The sequence below is a fragment of the Trachurus japonicus genome, chromosome 2 (assembly GCF_045865225.1).
Source record: "Trachurus japonicus isolate A0001 chromosome 2, Traja_1.0".
NCBI classification, from domain to species: domain Eukaryota; kingdom Metazoa; phylum Chordata; class Actinopteri; order Carangiformes; family Carangidae; genus Trachurus; species Trachurus japonicus.
The window spans coordinates 15,926,720-15,944,035 of record NC_140908.1 but is presented as its reverse complement, the minus strand read 5'-3'; the positions used below and the strand labels follow the sequence as shown (position 1 = coordinate 15,944,035).

Below are 17,316 nucleotides of genomic sequence, written 5' to 3'. Positions count from 1 at the left end.
TTCACTTTACAGTCTCATTCTTTCAGCTGCCAAAAATGCAGTTGGACTCTTTGTCCTCTCTTCTACACACACACACACACACACACACACACACACACACACACACCAGTAAGTGGAGGAGTTGTCATGCGTGCATTGGGTTTATTCTCCTACTGAAGGACAATTTAACACATAGACAGGACGAGTTAGGAATTGAGCTACCAAAAATAAAGTATAATCTAATCTAATTGTATTTCTAAGTTAAGTTAAGTTACTGTAGGTTACATCAAGTTTAGTTAAGTCTGGATAAAATAAGTTAAGTTAAGCTATAAGTTAGGATAAGTGAAGTTAAAGGAAAGTTCACCAAAAAATGAAATTCAGTCATTATGACTCCCCCTCATGCTGGTGAATACTCCAGAGTAGTTTTTTATTCCTCAAAGTGCATCTGGAGACCCGGGTTTGTAGTGCAACGAAAACTTTATATGGGAGTCAACAGGGCCAGACACAAAAACGTCCATAAAACTACACAAAAACCATTTAATATTCCTCCACACTGCTCGTCCGCTGCAATCCAAGTGTCCTGAAGGGAGATAGTCCAGAGTTTACTGGAAACTACGTCATTTAGGACATTTTGTACAGCCTAAACAGTCCCGCATTGCAGTAAGGAGGAATATTAGATGGTTTTTGCGTAGTTTTATGGACCTTTTTGTGTCGGGGCAGGATGAATCGTGTGAACGTGCTCCTAGCAAATTCAATACAGGACTGTTTAGGCTGTAAAAATGTCCTAAATGACGTTGTTTCCAGTAAACTCTGGACTATCTCCCTTCAGGACACTTGGATTGCAGTGGACGAGCAGTGTGGAGGAATATTAGAGGGTTTTTGTGTAGTTTTATGGACCTTTTTTGTGTCGGGCCCTATTACTCTCCAGATGCGAGGAATAAAAAACTACTCCGGAGTATTCATCAGCATGAGGGTGAATTTCATTTTTTGGTGAACTATTCCTTTAAGTTAAGATAAGATAAGTTATGTTAAGCTAAGTTAAGTTAAGTTAGGAAAAGTTAAGTTACGTTGGGATAAGTGAAGTTAAGATAAGATAAATTATGTTAAGCTAAGTTAAGCTAAGTTAGGAAAAGTTAAGTTACGTTGGGATAAGTGAAGTTAAGATAAGTTATGTTAAGCTAAGTTAGGAAAAGTTAAGTTACATTGGGATAAGTGAAGTTAAGATAAGTTAAGTTATGTTAAGCTAAGTTAGGAAAAGTTAAGTTACGTTGGGATAAGTGAAGTTAAGATAAGATAAGTTATGTTAAGTTAAGTTAGGAAAAGTTAAGTTACGTTGGGATAAGTGAAGTTAAGATAAGTTATGTTAAGCTAAGTTAGGAAAAGTTAAGTTACATTGGGATAAGTGAAGTTAAGATAAGATAAGTTATGTTAAGCTAAGTTAAGTTAAGTTAGGAAAAGTTAAGTTACGTTGGGATAAGTGAAGTTAAGATAAGATAAATTATGTTAAGCTAAGTTAAGCTAAGTTAGGAAAAGTTAAGTTACGTTGGGATAAGTGAAGTTAAGATAAGTTATGTTAAGCTAAGTTAGGAAAAGTTAAGTTACATTGGGATAAGTGAAGTTAAGATAAGTTAAGTTATGTTAAGCTAAGTTAGGAAAAGTTAAGTTACGTTGGGATAAGTGAAGTTAAGATAAGATAAGTTATGTTAAGTTAAGTTAGGAAAAGTTAAGTTACGTTGGGATAAGTGAAGTTAAGATAAGTTATGTTAAGCTAAGTTAGGAAAAGTTAAGTTACGCTGGGATAAGTGAAGTTAAGATAAGATAAGTTATGTTAAGCTAAGTTAGGAAAAGTTAAGTTACGCTGGGATAAGTGAAGTTAAGATAAGATAAGTTATGTTAAGCTAAGTTAGGAAAAGTTAAGTTACGTTGGGATAAGTGAAGTTAAGATAAGTTATGTTAAGCTAAGTTAGGAAAAGTTAAGTTACGTTGGGATAAGTGAAGTTAAGATAAGTTATGTTAAGCTAAGTTAGGAAAAGTTAAGTTACGTTGGGATAAATGAAGTTAAGATAAGTTATGTTAAGCTAAGTTAGGAAAAGTTAAGTTACGTTGGGATAAGTGAAGTTAAGATAAGTTAAGTTATGTTAAGCTAAGTTAGGAAAAGTTAAGTTACGTTGGGATAAGTGAAGTTAAGATAAGTTAAGTTATGTTAAGCTAAATTAGGAAAAGTTAAGTTATGTTGGGATAAGTGAAGTTAAGATAAGTTATGTTAAGATAAATTAGGAAAAGTTTAGGTAAATTACAATAAATTAAGCTAAGCTAAGTTAGGATTCATTTAGTTAAGTCAGGGTAGGTTACGATTAAGTTATTTCTAGAGCACAAGTAATTATACAAAGAAGAAGAGGGATTTTTAGATAATTTTAAGATAAAGATTAACTCAAGGCATGAAAACACTAATGCCTGCCCTTTGTTCATATTTGCTATTGTATGTTATTGCAGCCCACATACACAGTGACGCTGCACTTGGAACACATACAGTACAATGCCGTTCATTTTCCCTGACTGCAGTGTATTGGCAGCTAGCTGTTAACTCTTCAATTCCAATTTGAATGGCAAAGACAAAACCCCCAGAGCGTCTGTCCCCTGAACAATGTCATCACAGTGACAGGGGGACAGAGGGCGAGGGGCACGAGGGAGCGGAGGAAATGAAAAGACAATGAGATGCAAAAGGAAAGAAAGTGAGTGAGTAAAAGGCTGATGTAGAAGGAGAGGCTCAGCAGGTTAATCTTAAGATGAATAGCTTGTAATTAATCAAGTGACAGTTCAGCAGCATGAAGAAAACCAGGGACGGCGCCTTCTTTTTGCATATTTACACACCGGCACACAATGTTCCTACTCGTCTATTTATCTCTCTTATCTTGTATTTAGTAATAAACAGCTCCATGGGAAGCGATTAAACCTCAAAAGATTAAAAAAAGTCAAATGAGAAACTATCTTTTTAAGGATTTCAGATGGGATTATAATTTCCACGCCACACAACAATATGTGAAGGGCTTACTTTTATCTACAGCTCCTTAAACCTTCAATCCCCAAGGAAGGAAAGAGTTTCACTCACATCCAATTATCCTCTCATTTTTTGCTAATTGCTATTGCTAATTCATTTAAAAAAAATAAAAATTTCATTATAAAACGCCACAAAAATAAAAGTGAAACATTAAGTATTTTAGCTACACATGAAATGTGAAATTTCAGCAGATTAGATTTTGGAAACATTTAACATGTTTAGCTAGCTTCTCCCTTCTTATGAGTTGTTCAGCAATTACGATTGGCTGAAAGGAAGGACACATTTGATTGGCTGCAGATAATTCATTGAAATTACATAAACATTCACAAACTAAAGGCAGATTCAATTCACTTTATGTATATTCATGTATATAAATATTGTTAAATGCATATATTTGTGGATTTCCTTTACATATGCTTATCTATGTGTTACGACGGAGTATTAGGGCCACATTGAGAAAAAAAACACAGGCTTATAAATTTACGAGAATAAAGTCGTACATTTCCTACGAGAAAAAAAGCCGTAAATTTACGAGAATAAAGTTGTAAATTTACGAGAATAAAGTCGTCAATTTACGAGAATTAAGTCGTACATTTCCTATGAGAAAGAAGTCATAACATTACGAGAATAAAGTCGTAAATTTACGAGAATAAAGTCATAAATTTACGAGAATTAAGTCGTAAATTTACGAGAATAAAGTCGTACATTTCCTACGAGAAAAAAGTCATAACATTACGAGAATAAAGTCGTAAATTTACAACTTTATTCTCGAAGTTTGTGATTTTTTTATTTGTCAATGTGGCCCTAATACTCCGTTGTAGTGTGTGCATCAGAAATACATTTGTGAATGTTGTTGGATTCTTCTTATATCTGTATAGAATGACACATATTTCTGTGTGCATTCTATCCATCTATGACTCCAACAACACATTTATGAATCCTTGTGTTGTCTGTGTGACTCCATATATTTCCTAGGGCCCCTCAGACACCGGCCATATGAACCACACAAAGGCTGGCGCGTTAGAAAGTTGTGATGTTTAGTTAGATTCTTTGCAGTGTATGAGAGTTAACAAGGGGAACTACGGCCCCGTACATCAGATGGTACGACAGGCGTGGAGAATTAACCACACAAACACGCAGCAACAGTCTGACTCCTGGCTGCAGTCTGTGTGATGACTTATAGCGTAAACAACATCACACACACACACACACATTTCGCTGCCAAGGTCTAATTAGTGCACAACACCGAAGACAAAACTATCTGTTAAGTCTATTCTCCCTGGGAAACCGTCCTGGAGTCTGCTCCAGTTAAATAGTGAGTGAGAAAAGCAATATTAGCCATGTGTCTCCTATGAGTATATTTAAAGGGATACGCCAACATTTTTTTCCCCGTGTCTTGCCTCACTCCCGAGTCCATGACCAGCAGATAGACACCATCCTTTCCACTGTGCGTGCAGTAACAAGGGAGATAGAGCCATATCGCCGTAATTAGCTTAGCTCAAACACTGGAAGTGTATGGGTAGTGTTAGCCTGCCTCCTAGCTGAGCCGAAATCAGCAGTCAGAAGCTGATTTCATTTTAGCTCTAAACTCTGTAAATATATCACTTTATCAACATTTCAAACATTTTTAGGCGAGAAAGTAGCCGTTTAGATCAGCAGTGTGTCGTTAATTTGTCTAAATACCAGCTGTTTACTATTTTGTTGGTCACAACGGCTAGCTTGAGTAGCACCGAATTCGTCCCAACGCACTTCCGGTTACTTTCACAAAATAAAACACCCGTTGCCCTTTACATACAGAAAACCATGACGATAGAATTTGTGCTTTTACTTTGAAACAGGAAGCTAACCTACCCTCGATGTAGCTAGCTTGAACCAAAATAAAGCGTCTTTGCTTGAACCCTCCGTTTTGACCGATCTGGTCCCGTTAGCGGCATTTGACCGCTCAAGATGCCTTACCGGAGAGTTTTGTAGCTCTGAGACCAAGATCGGTCCGTTTAGAGTTGCTGAAGAGTTTCTCTGATGACTTTAGGTGGAGGCAGGCTAACACTACCCATACACTTCCAGTGTTTGAGCTAAGCTAATTAGCGACTTTAGGTGGGAGGCAGGCTAACACTACCCATACACTTCCAGTGTTTGAGCTAAGCTAATTACGGGCGATACGGCTCTATCTCCCTTGTTACTGCACGCACAGTGGAAAGGATGGTGTCTATCTGCTGGTCATGGACTCGGGAGTGAGGCAAGACACATAAAAAAAAATGTTTGCATATCCCTTTAACACTTTTTTTTTTTTTTACAGTGCACTATTCCCTCACCTGAAGCTTGCTCTCCAGGGCGGCAGTCGCGCTGTCTCCGCTGGTCTCGTCCACCACCACCACCATGTGGGTCAGAGAGTTCACCCTCACCTGCTCCAGCTCCAGATCCTCCTGCAGAAGCTGTAAAACACAAAATCATTTCATCTAAACGGCGTTTTATCCCTTTATCACGTCGTTCAATCTGAGATCTGGTGAGTAGGGATGTCACGACTATACATTTTCTTGGTACGATTATTGTCAGAGGAATAATCACGGTGCTACGATTATCACGATTATTATTATGCACTAATTCATTTCACAACACTATGAATGTGTAAAATCAAATACAGTCAAAATATAATTACATTACTCATTATTTATACAAAATGTTTCAAGTATCTATTAATATATGACCATAGATTATTATCTATACCAAATATTTGCATTTATTTTAATCGTTTTTTGTTTTGTTTTGCTTTTTTTTTATTATTATTAAATAATACGCTAACATTTAAATTCCTACCAATTCATGTTACATTAGATAAATGGACCAGTATCTGAGCATTTACCTTTATTTTTGCGCCACATCTGCCGATATAGATCCGACATAATCTTTTTTGGAAAGTGACGGTATTTAGGAATCTTTACGATTAATTAATTGACCCTTTGTTGGCCTTCTGATTGGTTGCTGATCCACCAATCAGAGCGCTCCTCCCCATGTCACATGTTGCACAACATTCTAAGGTTGGACAACCCTGGAATGAAACCCTATGAAACAAGATAGGTAGACAGCAAGTTTTTCGGCAAAAACTACTTTATAATTTTTCAATATAGTTAAAATGTGCCTGGGGTTCCTGCAGTAGCAACTCACGATATCTGGAACGTATTCATTGAGTCATTTTTATCCCATTCCCCAAACCTAAGACATCAATAAACATGTAGGCTACTGTATTACTTTAACCTTCTGTTATGTATTTAGTTGAGCTTAATAATAGGGTTTGGGGGTGGTCCACTAGGGGGAGCTGTAGGCATAGGTCAGGGGTTAACTGCAAAGTTTTGTTTGTTGTTGTGTGCAGTCCTCATGAGAAGTGAGCCTGTTTTTCCCTGGCTGTACTGTGCTAAGTGCTAAGCTCATTCATCCTCCAGTCCACTCTCTGGTCGTGTTCATAAACAGAGAAGATCTAATACCTTCAAAGTTATCTAGCAAACGTAACATTACCGCTACTAATGTCTTTTGAACTTTGTGAAGTTTTACGAGGAAAAACGGGAGATCGGCGGAGATTAGCTGTTAGCTAACGTTAGCTAGCGTCGTTAGCTACTAGCTAGTGAGTGACCAAAACAATGATTTTACCCCATTTTTCGGAAAAGTCAGGTAATGCCCGTTCAATCGCTATTGAGCCACGTCTGTCCTCTATCATGGACACTATTTTTCTGATGTATAGGTTAATTCAAATTTTCCTTACAAGCAATTTAAATCTGCCTAATTTTCAATGGTTTCCAATGGGAGTTAACCCTTCCGTGACCATTGTTTGTCCAACCTAGCAACAGTAACCGTGGGGGGCGGGGCCTTGACAAAGGGTCAATTGTGGCGTTTAATACCACGATTAATTGTCAAAACAAGTAATCGTGACATCCCTACTGGTGAGTTTAATTAAAGTAGCTTCTAGGTTGGCTAATTGTCATTGCTGGCTTGTTGTGCTGAATCCAGTCTGACGGTGCCTTGCCTTGTTTCTCACAACAATCTGCAAACACTCTGCTAATCTGGTGTTTTGTTTTGTTTTGTTTTTGTCATCGGAGATGTAGAAAACCGTCAGATAAACAGCCGGAGAGAACGTGGGTGCCGACCGCAGCCTCACGCTGCAATCAATTACATTGATGTGGAGATGGAGAGTTTATTCCTGAAGCAGTCCCGTTCAGTAGCCTCTGTCAGGCTTCTACAGCAAATAAAATGACTCAGTTGTATGTATTTTCGTATATGTATATATCCCTCAATAACATTAGAAAGTTAGGTTAATAAGGTGGTGTTTGAATATAAGAGGATCAGCCAATGTTTTTTTCAGATAAAGCCCAACTTCTTCTATAAAATGTTTTGCACATACACAAGTTTTGGTATTCAAGGGTATATTTCTTTGGTTTGTATGTGGAACAACATAAAATCAGTAAGAGAAATAAGCAAAATCTGACACCCCAAAAATAGATGGTACAAAATGATTGGCACCTTTTGAAAATTGGAAGAAATAATTGGAAATTTAAGCACGTGACGCTCCTTTCGTTTGTATTTTAACAGATAGGTTACATAGAAATAACACTGGAAACCACATTAACCCTCCTGTTGTCCTCCTGGGTCAAGAAAGGAAGGAAGGAAGGAAGGGAAAAACAAAGGAAATATAGAAGGAAGGAGGGAACAGATTGGGTCAATTGGGTCAAAAAGGAAGGAAGGAACAGATTCGTTCAAGGAAGGAAGAAGAAGGAAGAATGAAGGAAGGCAAGGGAAAATGATTGTGGAAAGAAAGAAAGATGGAGGGAGGGAACAGATTTGTTCAAGGAAGGAAGAAGAAGGGAAAGAAGGGAGGAAAGAAGGAAGGGAAAAGGGAAGGAAAGAAAGATGGAGGGAGGGAAGAGATCAAGTCAATTGGATCAAAAGAGGAAGGAACGAACGAACGAACGAACGAAGGATGGAGGAAGGATGGAGGGAGGGAACAGATTGGGTCAATTTGACCCAGAAGGACAACAGGAGGGTTAAATGGAAAAATGTTCATTCAATCTTTGTATTTTGTGTCTTTGACCATGGAGAAGAGAAAGAAGAGCAAAGAATTGTCCAAGAATTTTAGAAATTAATGGAACTAAATTAAAAAGCAACAACAATCTCAAGGCTTCAAGTCTGTATCTGTATTATAAAAAAGAGTAGAGCTGCCAATTCTCTTCCTATTGGAGCCGTTCTGCTATTTTGCTGATTAAATATTTCTGAATTATTTGAATAATTGATTTTCTTAAAAGGATAATATATACTGTGATATTTGATTTGATTGAACTCTAAATGTATTTTATGTTCATTACAAGATTTCCTTTATAATTATGCCAGGAAATGATGTCATAAAAAATGAGCAATGGATCTTTTGTTGCAGGAAGCTTTTGGGAATGATTACAATGGCATCTCTTCATCTCTAGCATAAACCAAAGCAGGAGGACTTCTTCTATCTGGATAAAAAGATACTATATGGAATAGGTGAACAGTACTTTTTTTTTTGTCTTTTTTGGGATGTTGAGGGTGATATCTTAAAATCCAGTTGCAACAAACCCCAGAATCTTTTTTTCCTGCCTCCCCCAATGTGTCAAGATACTCTCTGACAAATGTTATAGTTGTATGACTATTTATGCCATTGTAGTACCTAAATATTTGCATTTACATCATTTCTCCAGCAGAATGACCCAAGAAAGGGGTTTTGTCCCCTGTAGCTTTCCAGCAGCTAGTTGACCGGGTTGTCCACCCAGGTTTTAATCCTTCAAGTTCCTACAGATCATTTCTGCTGTCAAACCTTTTACAACGCTCCCTGTCTGTTTTCCAAAAAACTGGGATTTTGCCCCCTGCGGGTATAGGACGAATCTCCTTGTTGTTTACAACTACTTCCTGGTAGAAAACCAGCATGAGAACAATAGTGACGGACGAGAGTTTCACTATATATATCTACTTTTTCATGTCACTATATCACCGTTAAGACTAATCTGATGTTTGTAAAGTTTATAAAACCAATGATTGGACAAACATTACTATTTATGTGTGCACGCGTGAAAAATATGATATATAGCTAAACTCTCGTTCAACAACAAGGCGATTCGGTCTATACTGCACATGAAAAAATAACAATAATCAAAACTGAGTTATACAACCTCACTTCTTTCTAATTGGTTCACCCTTGAAGACATCAGAGTATTATATATTATGTGACCTTGTGCTCTTCCACTTGGTGTTTGACGTCGTCCAGGTCCGGACCCAGCTGAGCCCCCATCCTCTTGATCCGAGCCTCGGTCACATCCAGCCAATCGGTGAGCTGCTGCAGCTGCTGGTGCTGCAGCTCCATCAGGACCACATGGAGCCTGGTGGGGGGGGGGGGGGGGGGCAGAAAGCAGTCCTGTCAAGTCCAGCACAGACCTCTGCTGCCTGGTCTAAGTGGTGTTTGGTAGTCTGGGCCGTGTGCTTTAATCAACACAAGATCATCAGAGAAGATACCGTAGCTCAACAGTTAATGAACTCTGGCTGGGTGTCACTTATCATTTCATTCATTTTAATTAGAGGCCGCTGCTCTTTGTTAGCTTCATTCATAGAAGCTAAAATGAAGATAGAAATGAAATGTAATAAGAAACCATCTTGGCTTGTGCTGTTCTGGATATTATTTAAATTATTGAGCTTGCACGTTATGTTGAATATATTTTCTGTATTTCCTGCTCATTTTGTTCCTTGACCCTGTTGTATTTGTTCAACTCTGGGGCGTTTGACCATAATAACATAACACCTTGACAGTTTCTTGTATATTTGTTTTGCATCTTCCTTCAGATTATTTCATCTGGATATTTAAACCTCAAGAACTTGAATCCATTTCCCTTTAATCCTGTTGACGGACTGCTTTTAAAAACCTATGACATCATCAGGTTGTGAGCTGTTGTTATGGCAACAGCTAATGGGATCCTAAAAATAAACAAACAATAACCAATACAACACGTTGGCTTCTTCTTTTATACGTTTACATTTATTGCGTCGTTTATGCTAATTATAAATACACTGGATTATGTTAATTTGATTGACTGCTTCATATCCATTTTGAGTGATAGCTAGCACAGCTAGTACCTGTTAGCTAACCCGTTTTATTAGCCTGTGATTCAGCATTCTTACATACGACGGAGTATTAGGACCACATTGACAAATAAAAAAATCACAAACTACAAGAATAAAGTCGTAAATTTATGACTATTTAGATTATTAAAGCTTCTACTAAGAACTTTCATGTTGTGTTGATTTTGGCGACCCCTGTGGTCAAAAGTGGTAGTGCTTTGTTGGAATGAAGACTGCATTTCCCATGAGCTCTAGACGTATTATTGTAAAGATGCTTATCTTGCATTGCATTGTTATTTGTAGTTGCTTTAAACATTATTAGTTTATTTTTACATTCAATTCAATTCAATTCAATTCAATTCAATTCAATTCATTTATTAAGGACTGCACAACAAGTCGGCAGAATTTGCTTTCGGCACAGCATAGTAGCAGCACATAGTACTGTGTGGCAACAGAACATTGGTGAGTGTTTTAATGTCTTCTTATATGTTTTGTTTTTTTGGTTTCTGCATGTACCTGCTCTGTCTCTCCATGCTAGCCACTCTCAGGTGTTCCCACCGGGAGTTCAGGAGGTTCATCTGCTCCCGAACCTCCGAGTCCTCGTCCTCCGTCAGGTTCCCCTCGGCCAGCAGCGCCGCTCCGGCCCGGAGGACCCGGCCCACGCTGCCCTGGTGCGTGGTCAGCTCCACCATGTAGCCCTTATGAGAGACTCACAATAAGATTTCACGCACATTTCCACAATTACGCCCTTTATTTTGTCTAATTTATTCCCCAGGAGAAGTGAAGTACCTCCCAGCACTCCTCTCACTCTCACTTCATTCAATAACTGCTCACAAAATACATTTCCACCTCTCACCTTGGCGCTTGATCCATTTCCTCTGAGCGCTTAACTCATATATGATCCTTCCAGAGTCTCACACAGTGAAACAATCAGAGTTAATTCAATTTTGAGAGAATAAAAGTCGATATAAGTCAGTGCTTGTCTGAGTCCACATCCATCAGAGTTTAAGCTTTAAAACAGCTGCTAAGTGCTGTTTCAGCCCTGTGCCCTCAAAGAAACGGCCTTTTCTGTGTTTATGTGCAGCAAAAAACCATACCAAGCATATTATTCCTGCTCTGTTGTTATTACAGGAAGCTAGAAATTTAAATATTCATTCTATTTTATGACATTAGCATTGTTAGCATGTGTTTCCCCAATATTTGCTAACATGTTTTTGCATCAAATTGGTACAAAGCTAATAGAAAGAATAGAAGAAACTTGAAATACAGAAATGTTACTTTTCATGTATACTTTCATTGTGTAAAGTTTCATTGTGGTAGGAGTAAAGGAAATAAATAGCCCCATTCGGGTGTATTGTTGTTTGGCCTTATTGGCACCATAGACTATAGAGTAAATCAGTGTTGGATTGATGAGAATTAAACATATTTCCCCAACTAGGATTTCTTAGGACTTTTAGTATGTTGTTCTGGACACCTCATAGAAATGATGTATGGTGAAAAACATTCTGTTACAATTAGTCCGTCAGAAAACGCTATTTTGCCTGGACTATAAGGACCAATTCCTTACTCACAAGGACTTTAAAGAGACGGATTGGTCCCTAGCAAGACTATACTTCCCATAATGCAGCTGTACACTGCTGCTATTGCAGAACATTTGAGATTCTAAGCAGAAAGACAACCAGGTCCCTCCCTGCTCCCCATTGACTCCAATACAAAGATTTTCTGAGACAAGCCGAAGGGACTCCTGGTTTTAACTTGCAAGATTTTCCAAATCATTTACTCTAGAAACATCAAATCACATCAAAGCGTTAAGGAAGTCCTCTGGACGCTTGCGGTCTGCTTGTTTTTGTGATGGGAGCTACTGTTTTCTCACAATAAGCCAAAATGTGAGACCAGTGCTGAGGCAGAAAATCAACCTCTTTCACTACGTTAATGTCTGCCTCAGCCTGGGGTGCGTTACTCGTCGTGGTGACCCCCGCAAATTGTCGTGGCAACCGGGGAGGGGGGGGGGTATGTGTCTGCAGTTGGATTTTGTCCTAAATGACCCATTCCATGTCCTACTATCAGAATATAGTGACAGTTCCTGCAAATATGACTGAATAATTGTTACCGACTTCTGACCCCCGTCTCCCATACATTTATATGAAGTCTCTGTGAAACTCAACCACACACTAACCAGTGTTTAACAGTGTAAACTAACCAACATTCGCGGATAGTTTGCATGAATGTGAGGGAATAAAATACTAAGAAACAAGAAGACCACAGTATAACAAATGTGTTGCTATGCCAGGCCTCACCTCATGTGTGTGGAACTGCTCCTTTACCTCCTCCACATTGTTGGAGATGGGAGGCTGGCCCTGCAGCCCGTCTTCAGCCGACAACAGCCACGTCAACACCTTCAAATTTAATCACAATACACTTCAATGATAAGACTCAACAATATTCTATGGTTTTCATATAATATTGAGCTGTTTCTATACATGATACATACGAGACATGATTCTACAATTATAGTGCATGGTTTCATTCTTTTAGGTCATAACAGTTGGTTTACAAACATCACTCAGACTGGAGGACATATTATACGACTGAGTATTAGGGCCACATTGACAAATAAAAAAATCACAAACTTTGAGAATAAAGTCTTAAATTTATGACTTTATTCTCGTGATGTTATGACTTTTCTCGTATGAAATGTACGACTTTATTCTCGTAAATGTACGACTTTATTCTCGTAAATGTACGACTTTATTATCGTAATGTTATGACTTTTTTCTCATATGAAATGTACAACTTTATTCTCGTAAATTTACGACTATATTCAGATAAATTTATGACTTTATTCTCTAAGTCTGTCCTTTTGTTTTTTTTTCTCAATGTGGCCCTAATACTCCGTCGTAATATTATGGTATTTGTTGTGGAGTTTTTTCTGCAGCGGATAAATACATTTTTAGCAGTTTTTACCCACTACAAACAAGCTACTGCTTTTCATTTCAATTATTTTATCTTTGTTGTTTGTCTAACTGTTTGTCTAACTCTCTCTTATATATATACTAAATATAGTCATTAATATAATTACTATTAATAATTAGAGTGTGGATTTTCACACAGAAAATAAGTTGGACTTCTGGTTCTGAAAGCAATAAAATACGGACTTATCCTTTTAATATCAGATGTGTGACATACTGTATCAGCGCCTCACCTCCTCCAGAGAAGCCTGGTAGCTCTCCAGGGTTGTGGCCCCCGGAGGAAGAGGACTGAGCCCCCGCTGCAGCTCCTCCTGGGTCGGGGACAGGAACTACACAGGGGAAGGGTCCAGGATGAAGATGACGGGGTGTTTGGAGATGATCACGGAAAAGTGACATGAGGAGAAAGAGGTTATGGAGTTGAGAAAGGAATGAAACAAAGAAATAAAAGTTAAAAGTTGGGAGAAGGAGGCAGAGAGAGGAGAAGAATCTAGACTAGAGATCAAGACTAGTAATCATATGTTAGAATAAATCTATATGTAAATAAATATAAATATAATAATATATTAGAATAAATCCAGTTAAATAACTCATAAATTAACTTACTGTATAGATTATAATGACTAGATAACTTGATAGATAATTTATGAATAAGGGGTGAGAGTAAATAAGTTTTACTTCTTCCCACTCCTTTTCGGATATGAAACAAACAAATAAACAAACAAAACAAAAAAAACAAAAAAATCAAATTACCTTTATTTTCAATTATTTTCTTATATTATCTTATATATATATATATATATATATATATTTTTTTTTTTTTTTTTTTGTTCATATGTTGTTTTTGCAAAGTTTTTATATGTTATGTCTGTCCATTTCTGTATTATGTTTTATTTCTTTTAAAACATTTGTCTTTGAAAACATTTCTCTTTTCACGTGCTTATAGCTGAGAACTTAAAACTTTATCTATTTTCTTTTATTTTACTTTTATTTGCTCTTGCTTTTAACTCTGTTTTCAGTGTTTTGTTTGTTTTTATTCTGTCTTATGCTTCTTTTTTTTTTTAATGTTTTGTCTTTATGTAAAGCACATTGAGTTGCCTTGGTATGAAATGCGCTATATAAATAAAGATGCCTTGCCTTGCCTTGCCTTGCCTTTTAACATGTCCGAAATAAACTTAAACTAACTAACTAACTAACTAACTAACTAACTAACTAACAGCATGGAGCATGGTAGAGAGAAGAGGAGAGGAGAGGAGAGGCCCGTTAGTGTTGCTGAGAAGTAATTCTGGCCTTTGTCCAACCTTGACAGTCCGGGTCTCCCCCTCCGTCTCCCAGTATCTCTCTCTCTGTAGCTGCTGCTGATCTGGACACTAACAACTTCTCTCTTTTATCTCATCTTTCTGCTCTGATAACAAGAAACACAAAGCCCATCCAGAGCGCTGATAACTGCTGCAGTCTGTGCCACTCTCCTCTGTCTCTTTAGACCTGATTTGCAGCAGAATACATTCAAATATAGAATAAATGCCACATATTAAAGGGATAGTAGCATTTTTTTTTAAAGTGGGGTTGTATGATCTCCAAATATCCCCTAAGTACTTTAATTGCAGTAGAAGACTCTCTGCACTCCTCCCGTTAGCAACGCCAGCCCATAATAGCCCTGCCCAGAGATTTACAACATACAGTGTTGTGAACAGACCCAAAGAAACGGCCTATTTTCACGGCCTAAAAGAGGTTTTACCTGAAAAAAAAATACACAGTTCCATTGTTCACTATAATATAATCTTTTCAGGAAAAACACAGGACCTAACCAACTGCTGATCGGCGGGCGCTAACCCTGGGCGGAGGGATATGTGAGTTGGTTAGGTCCAAATAAAAACTGTGTATTATAAAATAAAATAATATTATAGTGAACAATGGAACTGTGTTTTTTTTTCAGGTAAAACCTCTTTTAGGCCGTGAAAATAGGCCGTTTCTTTGGGTCTGTTCACAACACTGTATGTTGTAAATCTCTGGGCAGGGCTATTATGGGCTGGCGTTGCTAACGGGAGGAGTGCAGAGAGTCTTCTACTGCAATTAAAGTACTTAGGGGCTATTTGGAGATCATACAACCCCACTTTAAAACAATGCTACTATCCCTTTAAGGTCCCAGGCGGTTTAATACAAGTTCTTTTTTCCCTATAGAGAAAATCAATGATCCAACAGTGGCTTCAGAAAGGTTCTTAAAGGCAGATTATGATAAAAAATGAAGCTGCTGTGATGTCAAATATTGACTCATCTCTGCACATCTTTGAAAGAAACAGCAGTAGTGATGATACCGGGGTCGTCCTGCTGAGTTCTGCTCTACATCCTGTGTTTCAAACAACAGCTGCTGCGCTTGAATAACGATTATCTGACAGATAATCTTTCCTCATTGAGACGCCTTCAGGTGCCAGCCAGAGTTAAGTCAGGCGCCCCGCTGGCACGTTAAATATTTGACATCAGTCTGTGAATGTGAGGGGAAACCATGACACACGTTTAGCAGCGCGGCGCCGGCTGACGGCTTTGAACGGTGGGAAATGCTGAGGAGTAAAGACGGGATGACAAATAGTACATGATAGGTAGACGCACACGTTTCATGTTTGTATCGGAGGCTAATGGAGACGGAGCAGAGAGGAGAGGTTGGAAAGTTTGGGAAGGTGGTGATGAACAGAGCAACTTTTAGTTTGGATTAGCAACTATCAATGTCTTCTTGTAAACATGTTTAATAATTAAAAAGAAAACCAGAGGGCTCTGTAAGATAGTTGACATGCTAGAAGATTAGCTTGCTAGCTGTAGCGCTAGGAGCAAATTGTCTTGTTTTTTACCTCAAAACAACAAAAACTAAACCCAAAAATTCATATAAAATATTTACATACATCCATGCGTATGCTTTATTGACAAAAACTGGGTTTTATTGAGAGATTTAGAGAGGGATCTTTAACAATTCTCACCAGACCCAGGGCCGTAGCTAGGGATTCTGGGCCCCCTGAAAGAAGACTAAAGTGGGCCCCTCCCCCCTGACTTTTCCCCTTCTTTCTTAGACTACGTATGCAGGGCCGTGTATAGGGGAGAAAGGTGATGATAACTCTAGGGGCCCAGCCACAAAGGAATTACATCCGCCACGAATAGATTTTCCTTTTTCCTTTTTTTTTCCGGCAATGCAATCTCGTTCCGTTCATTCATCTCCGCATAGCGCTGCTCTGTATTGGCATTCTCTCTGAAACACTGAATACTCGTAGTAATGCTGCATTAGCATCAAAACAAAGTAGGCTAAATAAAAAAATGATAATACATACGTAGTCTAAAAAAAAAAAAGTGGAAAAGTCAGGGGGCCCACTTTAGTATTCTTTCAGGGGGCCCAGAATTCCTAGCAACGGCCCTGTTCATATGTATTGCCATTTTTTATTTACTTTGCAGAGGAAAGTGAGGTATTTATATTTTCTTATGATAACATTAAATATGTACACAGCTAACAGTCATAACCAGGGCCGTTGCTAGGAATTCTGGGCCCCCTTAAAGAATACTAAAGTGGGCCCCTGACTTTTCCACTTTTTTCTTAGACTACGTATGTATTATCATTATTTATTCAGCCTACTTTGTTTTGATGCTAATGCAGCATTACTATGAGTGTTAGTCAGGGTCTCAGCAGAATAAATCAGTCATACAAAGATTAGACTACTGGGGTTTTTTGTGGGGCCCCACTGGGCGCTGGGCCCCTAGAACCTTTCTCCCCTATACAACGGCCCTGGCCAGACCCAGAGGTAGAATTGACAGACATGAACCATTTTTCACAAAAGTCAGAGTCTTACCAGAGGAAATGTGTTATTGTGCAAAATTTCATTATTGTTTTTGTTCACTCATTTGAGATTTAACGAGGCTGGTAGGTGGATATTAGGATTCTGGGGTGAGCCATTCTCCTAATCCTCTTGCTAAGCTAAATAAATAGTGGTATCAATCCACCTCTTCAGTAAAATACCCAAATGTTGTTTACCTACATTGTCTAAAGAATCACTGTATCACTGATGATTAAAAAAACACACACCCCATAAGCATTAAGCATTCAATCTTTGAATTCAACTCACGCACAATGCAAAAAAATGTCCAACACTGCAAAATCCTTTTCATTTTCAATCTTATAATTTGTTTTTTCTCTGGGGTTTTATTCATCACAGCTAC

At 38.1% G+C, this 17,316-nt stretch overlaps 1 protein-coding gene across 2 annotated transcripts in view; it reads right to left on the bottom strand.

Annotated features, from left to right (window-relative positions):
• Nucleotides 1-17,316, bottom strand: part of dmd (dystrophin) — a 413,300-nt gene that overhangs the window by 213,187 nt on the left and 182,797 nt on the right. For both annotated transcript variants that reach the window (XM_085802729.1, XM_085802740.1), the window contains exons 11-15: nucleotides 13,359-13,454; nucleotides 12,454-12,552; nucleotides 10,673-10,854; nucleotides 9,276-9,423; nucleotides 5,350-5,469 (exon numbers count right to left, since the gene is read on the bottom strand). In XM_085802729.1, the coding sequence (XP_085658855.1) occupies nucleotides 5,350-5,469; nucleotides 9,276-9,423; nucleotides 10,673-10,854; nucleotides 12,454-12,552; nucleotides 13,359-13,454 (645 nt within the window). The remainder of the gene's footprint in view (nucleotides 1-5,349; nucleotides 5,470-9,275; nucleotides 9,424-10,672; nucleotides 10,855-12,453; nucleotides 12,553-13,358; nucleotides 13,455-17,316) is intronic.